Below are 17,636 nucleotides of genomic sequence, written 5' to 3' on the forward strand. Positions count from 1 at the left end.
CACTTAAACCTTCCCAAGCATTTTTAGTGGCTTAATTTAAACAAGTGCTAAAAACCAAACCAAGTACATTTTAGTCCCTAACCTACTTCTTTCTAACAAGTGAAACAAGTTCAGAACTTTTCCAAATAGGACGTAGACCACAGTCTCCAAGTATTTAAAAGACCACCATTATCTCTGGGCATACAATGTTTCCAGAGCCAGTGCAACATTTGGTAAGACTCCTGTGGTCTTTGAATGCCCCATGAGCTCCTTTTGATTGAACATGACCACAAAGTTCCTATAAATCAGAAGACCAAACTCTCAGAAAGGCTTCTTTTAAGACAAAGGAGCGGTAGCTCATACCATCTCAATGCTTCTACCCTTTCTCTAAGGGTGAGCCCAAGAACCCCACTGAGCAAACTCATTTTGGCCTCCATTCATGTACTTAACCATTCCAACTGAACAGTCTTTTCATGGATACACACCTCTCCTGGATTGGAGAAACCATTGATGCTTTTGTGCCACTAGAGATCGAAGGGTGGCTCACTCGTGAGGATCTTTTGGGTGGGACTTGATCCACTAAGCCAAGCTAAACACCTTTGAAAAAGATAGCACGGTACTGCCAGCCATCCACATGGATGGGCATTGTGGTCAGGTGTAGTATTAGCCAGGTGGCAGGCAAAAACAGGAAATTGGGTTTGCCAGCCTTTGTAGACTGGTCCTTAAGTTTTCATTCGTATTAGTGCAATACAATGACAGATGTCTGTGCGTCCATGGATACAATACAAACAGAAACTAAATCGCTAGTGCTTTTATTAGTGCCAATTTCACAAATGGCCAAGCTTAAGTTGTAGCCCAGATCTAATTCATTGAGTTGATCTCTCATGTCCTGCCAAAATAAATAAATAAATAGAAATAAAAAGAGTTAGGGAACTCTAGTGCCAATTTAGCATGACAATCTCTAAAAAAAAAAAGTAAGACATGGGCCCAATTCCAATGTCGACACTCACAGACTTGGGGACTTTGAGAAATCCTCCTGATTTTTTGAGGGCAAATCTCTGAACCTTAACATCCCAGTGGTAGATTTTGTGATTTTAAAGTTACTGTTGAGCTGTTAAGGAGTAAGAGCTTACTTTCATAAATAAAGTACACAGAACATTAGCATTAATCACTTGGCTTACCAGCACTGGCTCGCACTTTTAATCCTAAAAGAATTGCTTGGATGCTGAGCAGATACTGTGCACATTCAGTGTAACTGTTAATCCAGTGCATGTGTGCTACAGTCCAAACTCTGGCACATGCTTAATAAGTTTTAGAGTCATGCACCAATTTTTTCTTTTGGCCGCATTTCCTTATGTCTTACTGTATCATATTAAGTTGTGTCTGTGTGTGCTTTGTCTCCGTAGATCTACATATTTGAAAACAACATCTATTATCAGTCGGATGTCAAGAGTAACTCCCTTAGGCTAACATCCTCGGGAAAAGACGGGGTCATCTTCAATGGAATTGCTGACTGGCTCTATGAAGGTACCTATCAGTTTTCTCCGAACATTTTTTCACATTCTGAGAATAAGACTAGCAAAATTGCGTAGAGTATATATTTACCTGGGTGTTGTTTGAAGAAACCAGGCAAGAAAATGCCAGTTACAGACAAACCTTTACGCATGTAATGACTTGCTGAGAAACTGCTTTGTGACAGTGAGCTTTAACTATTGGGAAGTTGGAATAAAAAATATGTCTGTTTAATTTCAAAGCATTGACACACTATCTCATTAAACTAAAAATACTTGTGTTTAGAAATGCTACCATTATTAAATATTCATAACGTTTGTTCTGGTGCTCATATCTCCCCCGTGGGTGTGAGGAGTCATTTTATGTGCTTTAAGCAAACACGCACTGCATACACTTAGCCACCTTGCCCCATCTCTCAGGAGAAAAGAAGCTTATGTAAATGTTTTCTTTTTTTAATTTAAAAAGGCAAGCAACCTCAGTAACTGCTGTTTTCTTGTTTTTCTCTTTTAATCTTAATTATGTTTGTGTAATAAAGTAATTTACTTATCTGTGATTCTTGAACCCAGATTAACACCTAATTTAACACAAATTCTTCTAGCATCCCCTTTTTCCACTTATATGTGTTTGGTTTTGTGTTAGGTCTTCAAACACAAGCGTTTTCTCGTTATACTAAACTGGGCCCATTTACAGTACAGTTAGTAATTTAACTAATATTAGCTGATGCCTTCAAATTTGGGACCTCGATATAAAAATCTTCACATTGTGACTTTAAGAACAACATTTATGTTGAGCTATTTTTTATACTTTCAGCCCCCTCGTATTCATTAATTTAATGAATAAAACTTTCTGCTGGTTTTTCCAAACAGAGGAGATCCTCCAGACCCATGTGGCTCACTGGTGGTCTCCTGATGGAGAGAGGTTGGCCTTTCTGGTTCTCAATGACACTTTGGTGCCCAACATGGCTTTACCTCGCTTCACTGGCATGACATACCCAAAAGGAAAGCAGTACCCCTACCCCAAGGTAACTGTCACTTAGACGACATCCATGCATATAACACACATACATTATCTTTTATCCTAAATAAAAGGAAGAGGGATTTAAATACCTGGTGTCAACCATCCAAGTCAACAGACAGTGAACAAAAGAGGTGACTTAAGAGAGTACAGGCAGAGTGGAGTGGGTGGAGACGAGTGACAGGAGTGATTTGTGACAGAAGGATACCATCAAATGTGGAAGGGAAGATTAACAAGATGGTATGGAGACCTGCTATAGTTTATGGTTTGGAGACTGCGAGCCTAACAAAATGATGGGAGGCAGAGCTGTAGCTGGTAAAGATGGAGATGTTAAGATTTTCACTGGAAGTGACCAGGATGGACAGAAATAGAAATCAGCATGTCAAAGGGACAGCTCAGACTGAGCGGTTTGGGAGCTGAGATTTGGACATGTGGACAGAGAAGGGATATCAGAGTGTGTCTTTTATCCTGTCTTCCTCCCATCAAACCCCAACCGGTCACAGCAGATGGTTGCCACTCCCTGAGGGATTTTTTCCTTACCCCTGTCGCCAAGTACTTCAAGTTCAAAGGGGGTCGTTTGATTGTTGGGGTTTTCTCTGTATTATTGCAGAGGTTTACCATACAATATAAACAGTCTTGAGGTGATTGTTGTTGTGACTCACTATATAAACAGAGCAGAATAGAATAGAACTGGAATTGTTGGACAAAGAATTTTGAACATGGAGCTACCAGACTGGAGGGAAAGGGGAACCTCAGAGAAGGTTTTGGGTGTAGTGTAGGAGGACATCCACAGGGTTGGTGTGATAGAAGAGGATTTTAGGGCTAGGGTGAGAGGGAGACAGATTGGTTTCCATTAGTCAAGCTAAAAGAAGAGGAAGAGTAGAAGTAAAAATAAAAGCAGCCGGTGTCAATGCTATCATGCTTCAGCTTAATTTACAGAAATATAGTAGCCTATAAGATATGGTTGTTTAAGTTATTGTGATAATGCAACATGTTTTTTTTCTGCTCAGTGTTTTACTTGCTGTTGTTGTAACACACTTTTTTAGTTTAGAGGTTCTTAAAAAAAATCATCTGGTTTCGTATGTATTTGGCTACACAGAGAGAAGAATTCTGTGTATATAATGGATGTGATGTAGAAGTACTTGTGTAGAATCCTCTTAGAAAACAACACCACATATAGCCCAACAGGACTGACACTTGTATGGGTTGAATGCTAACTGGCTGAAAAGAGGGCAGAAAAAGGAAAAGGAACCTCAGCGGAATTTAGGGGAAGAATAATGGGGGAAATTGCAGTAGATGGTTTTTATAGTTTAACACTCATTTCCATGATAGCTTGAATGACCAGTAGCTACAAAAGCAAGAGTTGCCCACAGAAGAGTTTTCCATGACACTGCCCCCTGGTGATGATAATTGTAGATGATCAATGAGTTTTTTGGTAGTAGATGAGTTTGATGAAGAACAACAAGAGGCACCACTTGCAAGACAAGCCAGTGAAGAGTTGTGACTTGTTTCCTGCTCCGGTATGGGTAGAATTTTTCACTGAGACAAGAATGATTACACTTTTATATTTTAGCTTAGCTTAAACAGTATAATAACGGCTGACCTAGTTGTCTAAAAATCTAAACAGCCACACTGATTCTAAAGCCATATTTAACATTTGTATTTTGTATTTAATATTTGTTTATATTATTTAACATAAATGATCCAACAAAGGAATAAAGAATTTACTTAGTGTTCCGTGAGAAATAACAAGATTTATCACAATCATTTAACATGTGTTTAACTGTATTTAAATAACCACCAAAAAAGCTATTTTTATATAAGAATTGTGTAGTTAAATGGTTGAAGAGGAAACAGAGACAGCCAGAGCAAGTAACAGATGGCTGTGGGGTCCCTGGCTATTGACTTTTGGATATTTATCCACTGACTCAGGTGTTCAATAACCTGATGACAGTGAGCACCGAGGATCTTCTGAGCCGTTCCGTCCTGCAGCTCAGTGAAGTAAGCTGATCACTGTGCATCTCTCCACCAAAACCCAATGACCCCACTTCCCTTCCTTTTTAGCTATTTGTCCAAAAGCCAAAGTCCTTGTCTTCCCCTCTGCCTCCCAGTGCAGTATTAAAGACACTTGCCATGACTGACTGGTAAAACATGCAGCATTTGCTGGAGACCTCAAAGGAGCTAAGCCTTCTTAGCTAAAAGAAACAGCTGTGCCCCTTTTTGTAGAGAGCATCTATGTTCAAGGCCAGTTTAGTTTATTGTGCAGATGCCAACCTGAGTATTTATAGGTCTGCACCATATCAGTATCCTATTGAACTTCCCAGCTGTCATTGGGTGAAAGGCCAGGAACACCCTGGTCAAGTTTGTGAAAACAGGTGAAAATAAAATACAATATAGCAGATATGAACTTAATTCAAACAATACCCCTAACCCTTTAAACTTTGCTCTAAATGCATCTGGTCAGCTGGATGAGGTACCATAGTGCATGTTTCCAGTAGTGTTAAAGCTGTTTAGGTAAGGGTTTTTCTAGGACTCCTCTGTATGCAGAATAATGTTGAAATTGTCAAGTTTAACATGCCTGTTTGTCATATGTACTTGCTTTAGTTTAAGTATTTATGCAGTGTTTCTTCTTTATGTCTTTTTTTGTATCTGTTTTTCAGTTTGTGTGACAAAAGATTCTAAATTGTTTCCACATAACAGCATAACCGTATGTGCCTTTAAAAGACTGTTCTCAATGAATTATTCATTCGAAATCACTTAATTTGGCAGCACTTTATAAGTCACAGTTGCCACTTTGGAGAGTGTTGCATAAAGCATTTTTCCGCAGCAGTGGAGTGAGATTTCTGTCTAAACTCTGGATTGTTGGTTCTGCATGCAGGCTGGTCAACCCAACCCAGCGGTGAAGCTCTATGTAGTCAACCTTTACGGGCCGACGCACACGTTGGAGCTCATGCCTCCAGAGACACTCAAGCTGCGGTGAGAGGAGCTGCATTTTCCCTGCCAAACTTTTGCACCAGCTGCTGTGCCACTTAAAGGGATATCTCTGACATTTCAAACTTCAGATGATCATTTTTTTGTCACTCTTAACTTTGCACCTGTAATTGGGAAATCTTTCACTCTGCGCATGTAGTTGTTACAACTGCTTTCAGTTCATAAAATGAAGGAAAAAAAACAATGGCCAATTAGTCTCACAGTGGGTGTGGTGAAGTTATTTTACAACATGCAAGTACCATTTAGAAATCTTGCATTACTGTGTGCCAGAATTCAGTGGATATTAATGAATGTTGAAAGTCTGCATGCCATTTACCAGCATGATAGGACTGTGTGGAAGAGAACTAACAAAAGGAAAACAGCAGCTTGACATTGAGGTAATTTGTAGAGGTGTAAAAACCAGTGAGCTCAGCTGTGCAATTGTTCATTTTCTTAAGTGTGTAGAGCAGTTGTTTGTAGTTGTTAATAGGTTTTAGATGTGCTAAATTAAAAAAGCATCTAGCCTGTGAACATGTAATTACAGGACATGATATGACCATTATGATATATTTTTTTTTACAGGGAACATTACGTGACAATGGTGAAGTGGATTAGCAAGACCAAGACATCTGTTAGATGGTTAAACCGGGCCCAGAACATTTCCATCCTGACTGTGTGTGACACCACCACCGGAGCCTGTGTCACGGTCTGTGTGTGTGTGTTTTTTTGTGTGGACAGAAAAATTGTTAACACATTTTTCCTTCTTTTATCTCATGTTATAAAGTATCGCTAACTTCCTTAATATAGAAAAAAAGACTTATTTTCTCAGTTTTTGATATAACAAAGTATTCACTCATGTTTAAAAACTTTGCAGCAAGCACTTAACTAAGATTATTTGATCAAGGCTAGATCTGCCTTGTGAGTTAGAACATCTTATCTGATTTTCAAGGTAAAACTGACGAGCATTTTTTTCTAAACTTGTTTTTCTTAACTTCGGCTCTTGTTACTTTAGATCCTTTTCTTCTTTGAGATCACTAATTGATTGTTGTCTGCTTTGTTGCCATGAGATGAAGATCTAAGTAAGGATAGGCAACAAGGGTGGCATCTTTTATTCATGTTAAACAGAAAGCACATTGATTGTTTTTGCATGACTCTCATTAACCTTTTCAGCAGTTACACAGACATGGGTTATCTTCATTGCACAGGCACCATATTAAACTCTTAATGTGACAGAGTGTTTAGTTATGATCAAAGAGCTGATGTTAAGTCTTTATTTAATATCTCGTGTTTTGCTTGTGGCAGGTTTGAGTATTTCTGAAACCAGATCACTAAAAACTGACAAAATATAGGACTTCATTAATTTTTATATCACAGAAATATTAATGGCAGGATTTAAATCCAGAAAGTTTCTACTGAAATAAGTTCTGTATATGGGAGGAGGCTTTAATTGCTGCAATTAGAGGATTCTCCCCACAGAGAAGCTGTGCCATGCAGACTCAGAGAGAGTCTTGTAATAACCCCTGTAACTGTTATTATGGCTGTAAAGCTTATTACTTAGCTGGATTGTTAGCTTGCCACGGAGAAAGTCGGGTTGTTCGAGATAAATGTGTGTCCCAGAGACAGTTGGGAAGTGGTTGCTGGAGGTTGGTGCTGAAGATATGGTTGCTAGCTGGAGTTTGTCACAGAGTACTGTACCTACCTGTAACTGCTTCAGTCGTTAGCAGACTGCCAAATTGCCAGTAGTTTGCATGGAAGATGGTGACTTTTCTGGAAACACTCACTAACTACTTGCAAATTTTAGTTTGAAGTGTGCATTGTTTACTTTTCAAAGTGGCTTTACCAAAGACAAGTTGGTGTCTTTCATACATATAACTAGTGACTGCGACCAGACTGCTAGCGACCAAAACTATAGCAAGGAGGGGTTTGGTACAGCGCCAAATACCTCTTTGAGAACAGTTTCACCCAATGGCTGTTCAGTAACTTGTCGTTGAGTGATAAAAACAAAACTTAGAAACACAGGTACTTTTAGCCTTCCTGACGGAAAAAGTTTGAAAAGCACTCTTCGGTTTGGAGAAAAATTTCAGCCGAAATTGCAGCACAGTTCCACATTCTCTCCATATTTACTGGGCAACACAGAGCAGTGTTAACCTCGCAGTTGAACCGTGGGACTGGACAGGCCGTTCTCCAATTCTGCACTTTTCTGATTTGGTGTGATTTGCATGGACAAACACGTTGTCCAGCCAAGAGGCAGCTTAGCTAAGGCCTGGAAACAGCACCCAGAGCCCTCTTGCCAAAACTCTGGCTTCTGCTTATGCATATTGGTTTGAAATGAGGGTTCAAACTGGGAATGATGTCCCAAGTAGTGTGTTAAAATAAACAGCAAAATAAGGGGGCCATTATATGACAGATGATTATGTCTGGAAAATGAGCCACTGAAGTGCTACTCCAGCATCACCTTTACACAGTATTAGAAATATACCACTTGTGTAAATATTTTTCTTACATAAAAGACCAATGATTTTGGAAAAGAATGTGATTACATCAATTATCGTGCTCGTTTTGTTTGCAGTTTCCAAACCACAATGCACCAAATAGAAGCAGAAAATAGAACCTTGAAAGAAAGGCTGTAACAGATTAGAAGATCTTTATGATGTGGGTGAATTAACACTCATTTGACATTTTGCTCTGACATGTTTTTCAGAGACATGAAGAAAGCTCTGAGCTCTGGCTCTCCAAGCAGGTAAGCTTATGCTCCATTGCTGTAATTTCACTTGAAATCATGTCTGCTTCAACATTTTTCAAAAATTATGCAACACAAAGTAGAATTTCTTAGTTATCTGTATTTATATAGACACTCTCAAAGTCTCTGTATCCCTGAAATATTGAAACTGACTCAAGCACAGACTGAAAGCTGAGGCGAGAGCAAAGACTATTCATATTTTCCCTTTTCCTGAATCTATGGTATAGACAAAAAAATAAAAAATAAAATACTGCAGCCTGTTTTTCTGTTGATTTATGAGGCTCATTTAAAAAAAAGTTAAACTTTATTCTTGAGGCTTTTAATTCAAGAAAAATGTAAACTGTTAGCATCCACCGGGCCACTGGAAACAAGTTTGGCTTAGGATTGGGTTTTAGCCACATACTTTCAAGGTAAACTTTCAAAAATCTGCAAGTGTATATATAGATTACAGCTTTTCAGTTAAAGAAGATGTTGACCAAACCTAAATTATAAATTAATATAATAAGTAAACATTTCTTGTACAAAGTGTAATTTACAAATAATGTGTTCTTTTTGTTCATCAGTCTCTTTGCTTTATGTTGGAAGGGCTATGAATATTCAGTAACCCAGTGCCAAATAAAAGCCAGAGCAACACACAAACATGTTTTTGCTACTTTTACATTTTGATAAATTAATTATATTAACTATCATCAGTTCAGATTTAAATCAGTTTCCCGTTTATCTATGTTTTAATTTCTTCCTAAGGTGGTCTGCAGTCAGCTCAGTCTCTGAGCTTTATCAGAGCAGTGATGAAGGCAGAGTAGGAGAGTTTCTGGCAGGATTTGATCTTGTAGTCCCGGCTGGCTCAAGCAGTGTCTAATTTAACCAACTGACATCCTTGGCAAGCTGCGTGTATCGGTAAAGGTGGTAATCTGACAGAAGCTCAATTTTGTGGTGCCAGTGCCAGTGCAGACAGGCCTTTGCTAATGACTTTCTGTTCAATACCAATATATAACATCATGGAAAAATCCATTCTAGTTAATCTATCCCAATTTGAGGCAGAATTTAGAGTTTAGAGTAAAGAGGGTTTCTATTTTTCACAGTTTTGGTTCCAGAGATTTAAACTTTTCTTCAAATATCATGTGCGCAGTGATGTGATTTTGTGTTGTTTATGTTCAGTAGTGAAAATTAGAGAAACTAAAAACACAGAATCGCACTTTAAAAATTAAAAATAAAAATAGACAAACGTCTACATTTGCTGAGCAATTTGCAAATGTAATCACATTAAAGGTTTCAATTATATTATTATTATTTTATTGTTATTAATAATATTAATAATTCTTTTAAATTTATACGGTACCTGCTGACTGCATTATTGCATATTTTTCTTCTATGTTAATCATTTGTAACTATTATTGTAGTTTAAATAGTGTTAATAATGTTTTCCATAATGTTAAATGTGGATTTTTGTGTAAATTGTATTCAGACGCTCATGGCTTTTAAATCCAAATTTAGTTGACAAGTTGAAACTAAAATTGCATCTTTTTATGGATTTTACAAGGACTGAATTTAAACTCATTTTAAACATTAATTTATTATTAATCAGTGAGCATTTAAATTTGTTTGAAAAATGCATATGTCTGTTTTTTAGATAAAATATCACATGACATTTTATTTGGCTGTATTTTTTTTTGTTATCAGACAACTACTCCAGCTATGCAGACTAATACTACCTTAATTCATTTTAATATTACCTCAATATTACATCATCATGTAAAATACCTTTTTCAGGGGATTATTTTTTATTGTGCAACACATAATGGGATTATATCTGAGTTCAAATCTGCTGGACCAAACTGTGGCCTAACTGAAATGACAGTTTTTCAACTTTCACTTTTTAACCAAACCTCAAGATTGTTTTGCCTTCTTTCTGACATTTTCTTCACCATCTTTAGTTAGTTTTTTTTCTTTTTTTGCTGAGAGGCTGTACTGTCCAAATGCATGATTAAAGGCTCATTATATTGTAAGTTATATAAAAAGAAAACCCAATTAACTTTAATTGTCTATGTAGTGAAGAAAAAAAATCCCTCTTAAGTGAAAAAATGTGAGCTATGGTAAAGGGTTAATTCAGCCCATAAACTTTGTGTGTCCTTTAAAATTGAGGGGCTAAACACATTTAAAAAGGCGAACCAAGCATCACCAGATACATAAATAGAATCAAATACCCTATGAATCACATATCACCAACGATGCCTCTTTCATTTCTTATGATGCCCCTTATTTACATCTAACTCCTTCTGCACTGTAAAGCCTGTCTGCATGAGGCAATGCAGGGCTTCTGTTATGAATTTAAATTCCCAAAATCCGACCACAGTTTAGTAGCTGTTTTCAAGGACTAAACTTTTCTGTTTTTTCTTTCTTTTTTACCACTGTCCTGCTTAAAGTGCCACATAGAGTTAAATCATCCATCGTCTTTCCTCACTGCCGTCCATGCTAACAATCCATTTATCTTCCCACAAAATGGGTAGTCACTCACTTAGTCAGTCAACAGTCTCTTTATATACAATCACTGCAGATTGCTACTTTCAGGTAAAAAAGTGGTTTGGCCATCTCTCAACTGTGAAGGCCATCCGCACATAATTTTCATCCAGTTGTTAATGCAGTTGGCAACTATGTAACGTATGCCTCTGAAAGCAGGACTCTTCAGCGTGCTCCACAGCTGCTTTTACAGATACACTGGAAAATGTGCAATTTGTCACATTGCTCTAAGAAATAAATAGGCACATTCTGGTACGTCTGTTAAAATAATATTAAATATATTCCACATATTTGCTTTCTACAGAATCAGGAACCCGTGTTTTCCAAAGATGGCAACAGATTCTTCCTCACAGTGCCGGTCAAACAAGGAGGACGAGGAGAGTTTCATCATATCGCCATGTTCACTACGCAGGTGAATGTTGAATTCATAGTCACTTTAAAGCTATATATGTAGTGTGTAACTACAGTGCGTATTCACTTTCCTCAGTAACTACAAGGCTTTGACAGTAGAGCGTGACATACCAGTTTAAGTGCTGATGGTGATAATACTACTTGTTTAGAATTAGGAAAGCGCAGGCTTATATGAATCTGACAAAGTGCAAGTCCTGTGGACCACAATCTCCTGTCTTATAAACATACGACATGGCCCTGCCACCCCTCCAACCTCTTCACATGGACTTTGTAGGATTCAAATTTGCCCATTATTGTGTGTCAAGGCAACTAAGACACTATGTACCTCAAAGTGAGATAAAACCAATATCTGACCAAAGTCTATAAAGGACTGAGATCAAGACTTTATGGTAATGCGATGGATGTTGCATCAAAGCCGCAGCTAAAGTCAACTTTATTTGTGATGCTGTCGAATTGTTAATTAAAGTGTTGCAATAATCATCTATTTCATGATTGCCCTCATCCCTCCCCCCACCAACACAAGCACAAAATCCAATAGCCTGTTCTCATCAGCACAGATATTAAAGTTTCCCCATGCACATCCACAGATCTGCAAGTTGTATGCAAGATTTCAGTGATGTTAGCAGAAATAAGCAGCGTTATTTGAAATCTGTTTTTTAACTCCCTCAGATTGTTTTCCAATTATGGGAACTCGTCCTCCAGTGTAAGAATTCATGCAGTATTAGTTTTTGCAGAAATAAATCTCTGGCTGAGCCTGTTCGGTCTGTAATGGATTTGTCAGGTCTGATAAATGTTCTAAAATGTAAAGAGGCTGTTTGGGCAAAAAAAAAAAAAAGAATATAACGCAAGGTTTTTATATTAAAATAACAACTTTGTATTGATATTTGTAAAAAATAATAATAATAATCTTCACGACTGGAATGATTATAATAAATCTGTTTTCTGATGTGCCATGGTCAATTAAAGTCCACCGAACCAGAATGTTTTGTGGCTTTATGACATCGTGTCAGATAAGAATCAACTTCTTTCAGGGAAATACAGATGCAAGCAGACTGAGAGCTGTCATCTCTGCGGTATCCTGATCTCCCCCAAGGTTTACCCTCCCCTGGACATCCCAGCAATGCCTCAGTTAGGAGGCATCCAGGAGGCATCCTTGTCATATGTCCGAGCCAATTATTCCTTTCAATTTGGAGCGGCAGTTGCTCTACTCTGACCTCCCCCTGAATAACCAGGCTCCTACCTCATCTCTAAGTGAGACCCCAGACACCTTTATAGCAAGTTCATTCCCAGAAAGCTGAATATTCCCATTTTGTTAATGCGGGTGGTGTCTCACAGATAGACCTAAGACATGAGTGCTGTGACAACCAGGTTTAGGCAACACCGAGGTGGGTCTTGACTGCTTGGCATCATTTTTCAGTATTGAGGGCTTTTATTGTTAAGATGCATACTTTAACTGAAACCTCATTTTTGTGATAACTTCTGTGATAACTCTTCTGGGGAAAAAAGGGGGCTGAGCCCAGACATCGTTTGGAGGAAGTTCAGTCTTATTCTTTCAGTCCCTACTTACAGGTCATGGACATATGTGAGGTTAGGAATATAAAGCAAGCAGTAAATCAACCACTTCAGCTTTCATCCTGAGCTTTCCCTTCACCACAGCAAACCAGTTCAAGGTTTCAACAGACACTGCACAAAAACTCACATGCCAGCAAAAATGCTACTCAATTTGCTTTATTGCAAAAAGGGCCAGCATGTTTAGGGTCCTAAAACTAATAAAAAATACACCCCACCGTTCACGGGGAAGGGCTGCCCACTTCTCAGATGTGTGCCTTCCAGAAACTACAGTCCAGGTGTGCAGACAGCTGGATTGATTAGAACAAAGGCAAATCTGTTTTATTAGATGATTGAAAAACAGTGCCAAGGGGCTTTTAGATTAGAACAGTAGGACAAAGAAATTGGAGTTTTTAAAACCTTTTCAGCAGGAAGAAAAAACCCAAAGCCTCTACTGTCTGCAACAATGCAACAACCAGCAAAGAGGCTTGACTCTGAGCTGAAACGAGCAGGACTCATAGCTGTCATTAAAGATGCAGAACCTTGCTTGTGTTACTGTTTTTTTTAGCACAGTTGTAAACTGTGTAGTTTCTTTTTTATCCTGTCAATCTTTTAGCCATTTTTCCAAAGTTGATTGTGTGCCTTTCTTTGTCTTCTTTTGTGATTGGGACACATTTAACATCATCTTCTTTGACATTTTCATTTAAACTGTTATTTTTACTTTTTTAGAGGTTTTCAGTCATTATTAGTGCCTGAAGGACGTAAAAACTGATTGATTTTTAAATGCCAGTTTTGTGCCTAACTTTGCTTAACCCTTTGGTTGCCAGATATTCTATAACCCTCTGAATAATGAAAGCTTTATTGGCTCGAGCCAAAAAAAAAAAAAAAATCTGGCACCACCTGAACAAATGGTTTTCTTGAGGATAGTCCAGCAGTCTCGCATGTTAAAGTCTGACACTCTGTACAGCCAATCATCCACCTGGTCTTCTCCCTGAAGATGCATTTAAGCTGCACGCAGAGCATATTTCACCCACAGTGTCTCTCCAATCTCTGTTGTTGTGCCACAAACTAACAATGTACTGTCTGGCATCTTTGCTACAGTCACGTGTGAGTGCAGTGTTCCTGTGTGTTTGTCTGTTTAAATTTATACATTTTTTTAGTCATGAGGACAAAAATAAACCACAAACATCTAACCTGTACCAGATTTGTATGAATGTTTCCACAGCTCATGGCCAGGCTGAACAAACAAATGTGTAGTGCTCATGGGTTTTAACTAAAAATTAATATAATTCTATGACTATATGTAAATCTTGGACATATTCATGTACAAGTATATTAAAAACATCCAAGGAAATCCACTGAAAAAAGGAACAGTGTACTATTTTATTGTCTAACCCTATGATGGGATCTACTGATTGATTCAGCTCATAAATATTTCCATTTTGTTGGGTTAATGACTGATATTTTTCTGGCATGGGCACTTTTGAATATGCAGTGTTTGACTGACACCTGAGCATGAGTTAAGTGATGGCGCTCAGTCAAATGACCCTCTACTACTCTTGTTCTGATTTTTTCAGTTCAGAGCTGATCAAAATGAAGTCCGACATCTAACGTCTGGAAACTGGGAGGTGACAAAGATCATTGCCTTTGATGAGGACACCGATAACCTGTGAGTGTGACCGCAAAACTCCCCCTAAAACCTACAAACTTTACTGACCTCAATAAAAAAATAAATTAAAAAAATAGTCATCCTCTCACCCCAGAGTAGTTAAGAAATCGATAGTTTGGATTTCTTATAGCACACAACTTGATTTTAAGATTTTACGGATCACCTTTAAAGCATGTATGGCTCTGGGCTCAGGCTACCCAGCAGAAATGTTGACCCCATATACACCAGTCTGCGGCTTACATCCTGTGGTGGAGCCATTCTGGCCGTTCCAATGTTGATGCTTAAATTAAACCTGTCAGTGCCTTGACCATCAGGACCTCTCAGCTCACCACAACCTGCATGAAGAGATAAGGCTTGCAAATGATAAGATGAAAAAAAAAAAAAAACAACTTAAAAAGATGAATTTTCTTTTTCCACTCTGTTTCTCTTATTCTAATTGTAATTTTATTTCAGTTTTATTATTGTCCATCTGTATGATTGTTCTGTTTTACTTCTCTAACAAATTAGGAGCTTGTTAAGGTGAAATTTGAACCCTCCTTTTCATAATTCCTCTAATCACAGAGTTCCTGATCGTGGTTTCAAGCAGTGATGTGTTTTGCCAAGTCTGTGAACACAAGCATGCGTAACTGAATCTTACTTAGCTAATCTAATGCTGTTGTGTTTTTAAAAGATCGAATAGAGCTGACCAGAGTGCTGATCTTACATGTTTTTAGCCACAAACAAAGAGAAAGATTTAATTTAAAGAAAAAAACAACAATAACAAGAGTTGGGTTGATAATGAATGAAGGAGTTAGTACTGAGTTGTCTCCTTTTCTCCTTGGTTCACTGTGGATACCACACATGGCACGTGTGTGTGTTTTAGTAATTAAATGTATGAATTTCGCTTAAACAAAGAAAACAAGGAGATAATGAGTTTCTGTGTTTAATTTAGCATGTCTGTTTGCACTAATTATCTTTTATGTCCTCTAACAGTTATTTTCTCAGCACCGAGGGTTCACCACGGAGACGGCAGCTTTTCAGGTTTGCGTCATTATTATTAATTAAATAATTTTTATAAAATGATTAAAAACTTTTCAAACTTATATCATGAGAACTTAAGGAACTTTTATTATTAGTAAATTTACTCACATGATGATGATGATGATCATGGGATAAAAAATAATATTTAAAAATGGTTGCAAAGAATTTTTCACTTTCACAATTGTCACATTATTCTCACATTGATATATTGTTGACTTTTTAGAGCTAGTAGAGATTAATCTGAATATTTTGGCCACTTTATCACCAGTTTACACATACAATTGTATTATTAATCACCTCCCAGTTTTTTTTTCTGACTACTGGTTAAATATAAAAATGCCAAAAAACTGTGAAAAATATGCTTTATGTAAAGGGGTAAACTATACCAGCCTGTAACGAGACAGGTAATACTTTCCAGTTGGATATGATTTATTACTGGTTTGCTCGCTTCGGGGGAGTTATCATAAAAAAAGATCAAGAAATATGTCCTTTACTTTCTTACTCAAAAAGTTTTATGTACTTTGTCTCTTTTTCCATTTTTTAAATGCTCTTCTTTTCTCAGTGTTAAAACTGTGGGCCTGTTCCCCCGACGGTGTTTGACATGTGAACTGAATAAAGCCCACTGTTTGTACTTCGACGCTGACATCAGCCCCACGAACCAGCACATTATCCTTCACTGTAAAGGTAGGCCAACCAGTATCTCTTCTCTATCTCTAAGGGCCCTCCAGTTTTCCTGCTATGAAATGCCCTTTCAAATGGCTGCCAGAGTGTCTTTGGCTTTCATAGGGTGACAGACTTCCAAGTGATTGGGGTCTTATTATGAAAAATTATAAAAAAGTTCAGGGATTTGACTCTGAGGTTCAAACGTGGGCGTGATTAAGAGAATCACAACAGTCTGGTGCAGACAACAGTCTGCTTCCACCCACATTGTTAGATCAGGGAATGAATTTAATCTCTTAACAACGTGCAGGCTAACAGTAATACACACAGGGGTTAAGGTTAGGTTAACACCCCCATCTTCTTATGAAATATTTGCTTGTTTGGCATTCCCAAATGGGAAAAACTATTAAAGAAGAACTGCAAGTTCAAAATGCAAATATGAGACTTGTTATTATAAAAAAGTCTTGATTCAGAAAGTACAACCAAACTAACTAAATGAGTTCACAACAGACCTGAGCTGTGTACTGCAAAGCAAATTAAACATATCTGGGCTTTTTTTACTTTAGCTGGTTCAACAAAACCTACAACCCAACTCAGAGATAACGGGTATTCATGACAGTGGTTATCAGCCACACTGCTTCAGGCTATGTGCATGCTCACATAAAAGTAGGCATTTGAAGTGTCATTTCGCTTTCCATCTGCACAAAGTGGATAAATTGAGTGCAGCACACTCCAAATCCAATCAGAGACATTATCAGACATACAGGTGATAAGGATCTATAAAGGATATAAAAAATAAAGCAGCCAAAGGCAACGATGTTGCTGCAAATAAAATGAGAATAACTCTTAAGTAAATATGTTTATTTTAATGCTCTGACAGCTGCAGATTAGAGCTCTGAAACTCTAAACATTAAAGGCTCCTCAGCACACACAGCACTGACTGTCCTATAGTTTGCAGCCAGATAAACAAAAGTTTTTGCTGGTAATTAGACTATCAATAGAATGACTGAGTTTTCTTATCTGTGTTTTATTAGCGTGGTGTAAAACAGACTTGAAAGCATAACATAATACATCTGTTTATCAAATGCATTTCTTCTGCTGAACATCTTTATAGCACTTAAAAATTGCCTGTCTGTATCTGTTCTTTTCATTACCATACATTAGAGTGTATGGTAATGAAAAGAACAGATACAGACAGGCAATTTTTAACTGTAACTCTGAACCCAACCAGCTTCAGATCAGGATGTATGTTCAGCAAAAGTTACCATGGTGACCCACCCAGGAAAAAGGCATCTGTCTTCACGACACTGAAAACTCTGACTTTAAGCTCGACGCACTTCACTAACCCATTAATCTCATTTTGTAGCACACCTCTCCGGTGGATGTCAAGAGAATATTTGAATGCAATCCTGCTCTTTTAAAATTACTTTTTCTGCCTGCTGAATTCCAAATCAAACTTTCTGACATTTTTTGCTGTTGTTACACACTTGCAGCTTCATAACTTACCCAAAACTAACACAGCAGTATTGACGTTTTCTTTCATTCCAGTCCAGCCTCATCAGGCTGATGAGCTTCATAGCCTGCTCTCTATGCCAA

The 17,636-nt window shown here is 37.8% G+C and overlaps 1 protein-coding gene across 2 annotated transcripts in view; it reads left to right on the top strand.

Annotated features, from left to right (window-relative positions):
- LOC146500969 (inactive dipeptidyl peptidase 10-like) overlaps positions 1 to 17,636 on the top strand; it is a 251,993-nt gene that overhangs the window by 219,563 nt on the left and 14,794 nt on the right. For both annotated transcript variants that reach the window (XM_085136350.1, XM_085136351.1), the window contains exons 8-16: positions 1,386 to 1,506; positions 2,358 to 2,512; positions 5,384 to 5,481; positions 6,058 to 6,181; positions 8,177 to 8,215; positions 11,037 to 11,144; positions 14,269 to 14,360; positions 15,333 to 15,380; positions 15,943 to 16,064. In XM_085136350.1, coding sequence (XP_084992476.1) covers positions 1,386 to 1,506; positions 2,358 to 2,512; positions 5,384 to 5,481; positions 6,058 to 6,181; positions 8,177 to 8,215; positions 11,037 to 11,144; positions 14,269 to 14,360; positions 15,333 to 15,380; positions 15,943 to 16,064 — 907 coding nt within the window. The remainder of the gene's footprint in view (positions 1 to 1,385; positions 1,507 to 2,357; positions 2,513 to 5,383; positions 5,482 to 6,057; positions 6,182 to 8,176; positions 8,216 to 11,036; positions 11,145 to 14,268; positions 14,361 to 15,332; positions 15,381 to 15,942; positions 16,065 to 17,636) is intronic.

The sequence above is a fragment of the Neolamprologus multifasciatus genome, chromosome 16 (assembly GCF_963576455.1).
Source record: "Neolamprologus multifasciatus chromosome 16, fNeoMul1.2, whole genome shotgun sequence".
NCBI classification, from domain to species: domain Eukaryota; kingdom Metazoa; phylum Chordata; class Actinopteri; order Cichliformes; family Cichlidae; genus Neolamprologus; species Neolamprologus multifasciatus.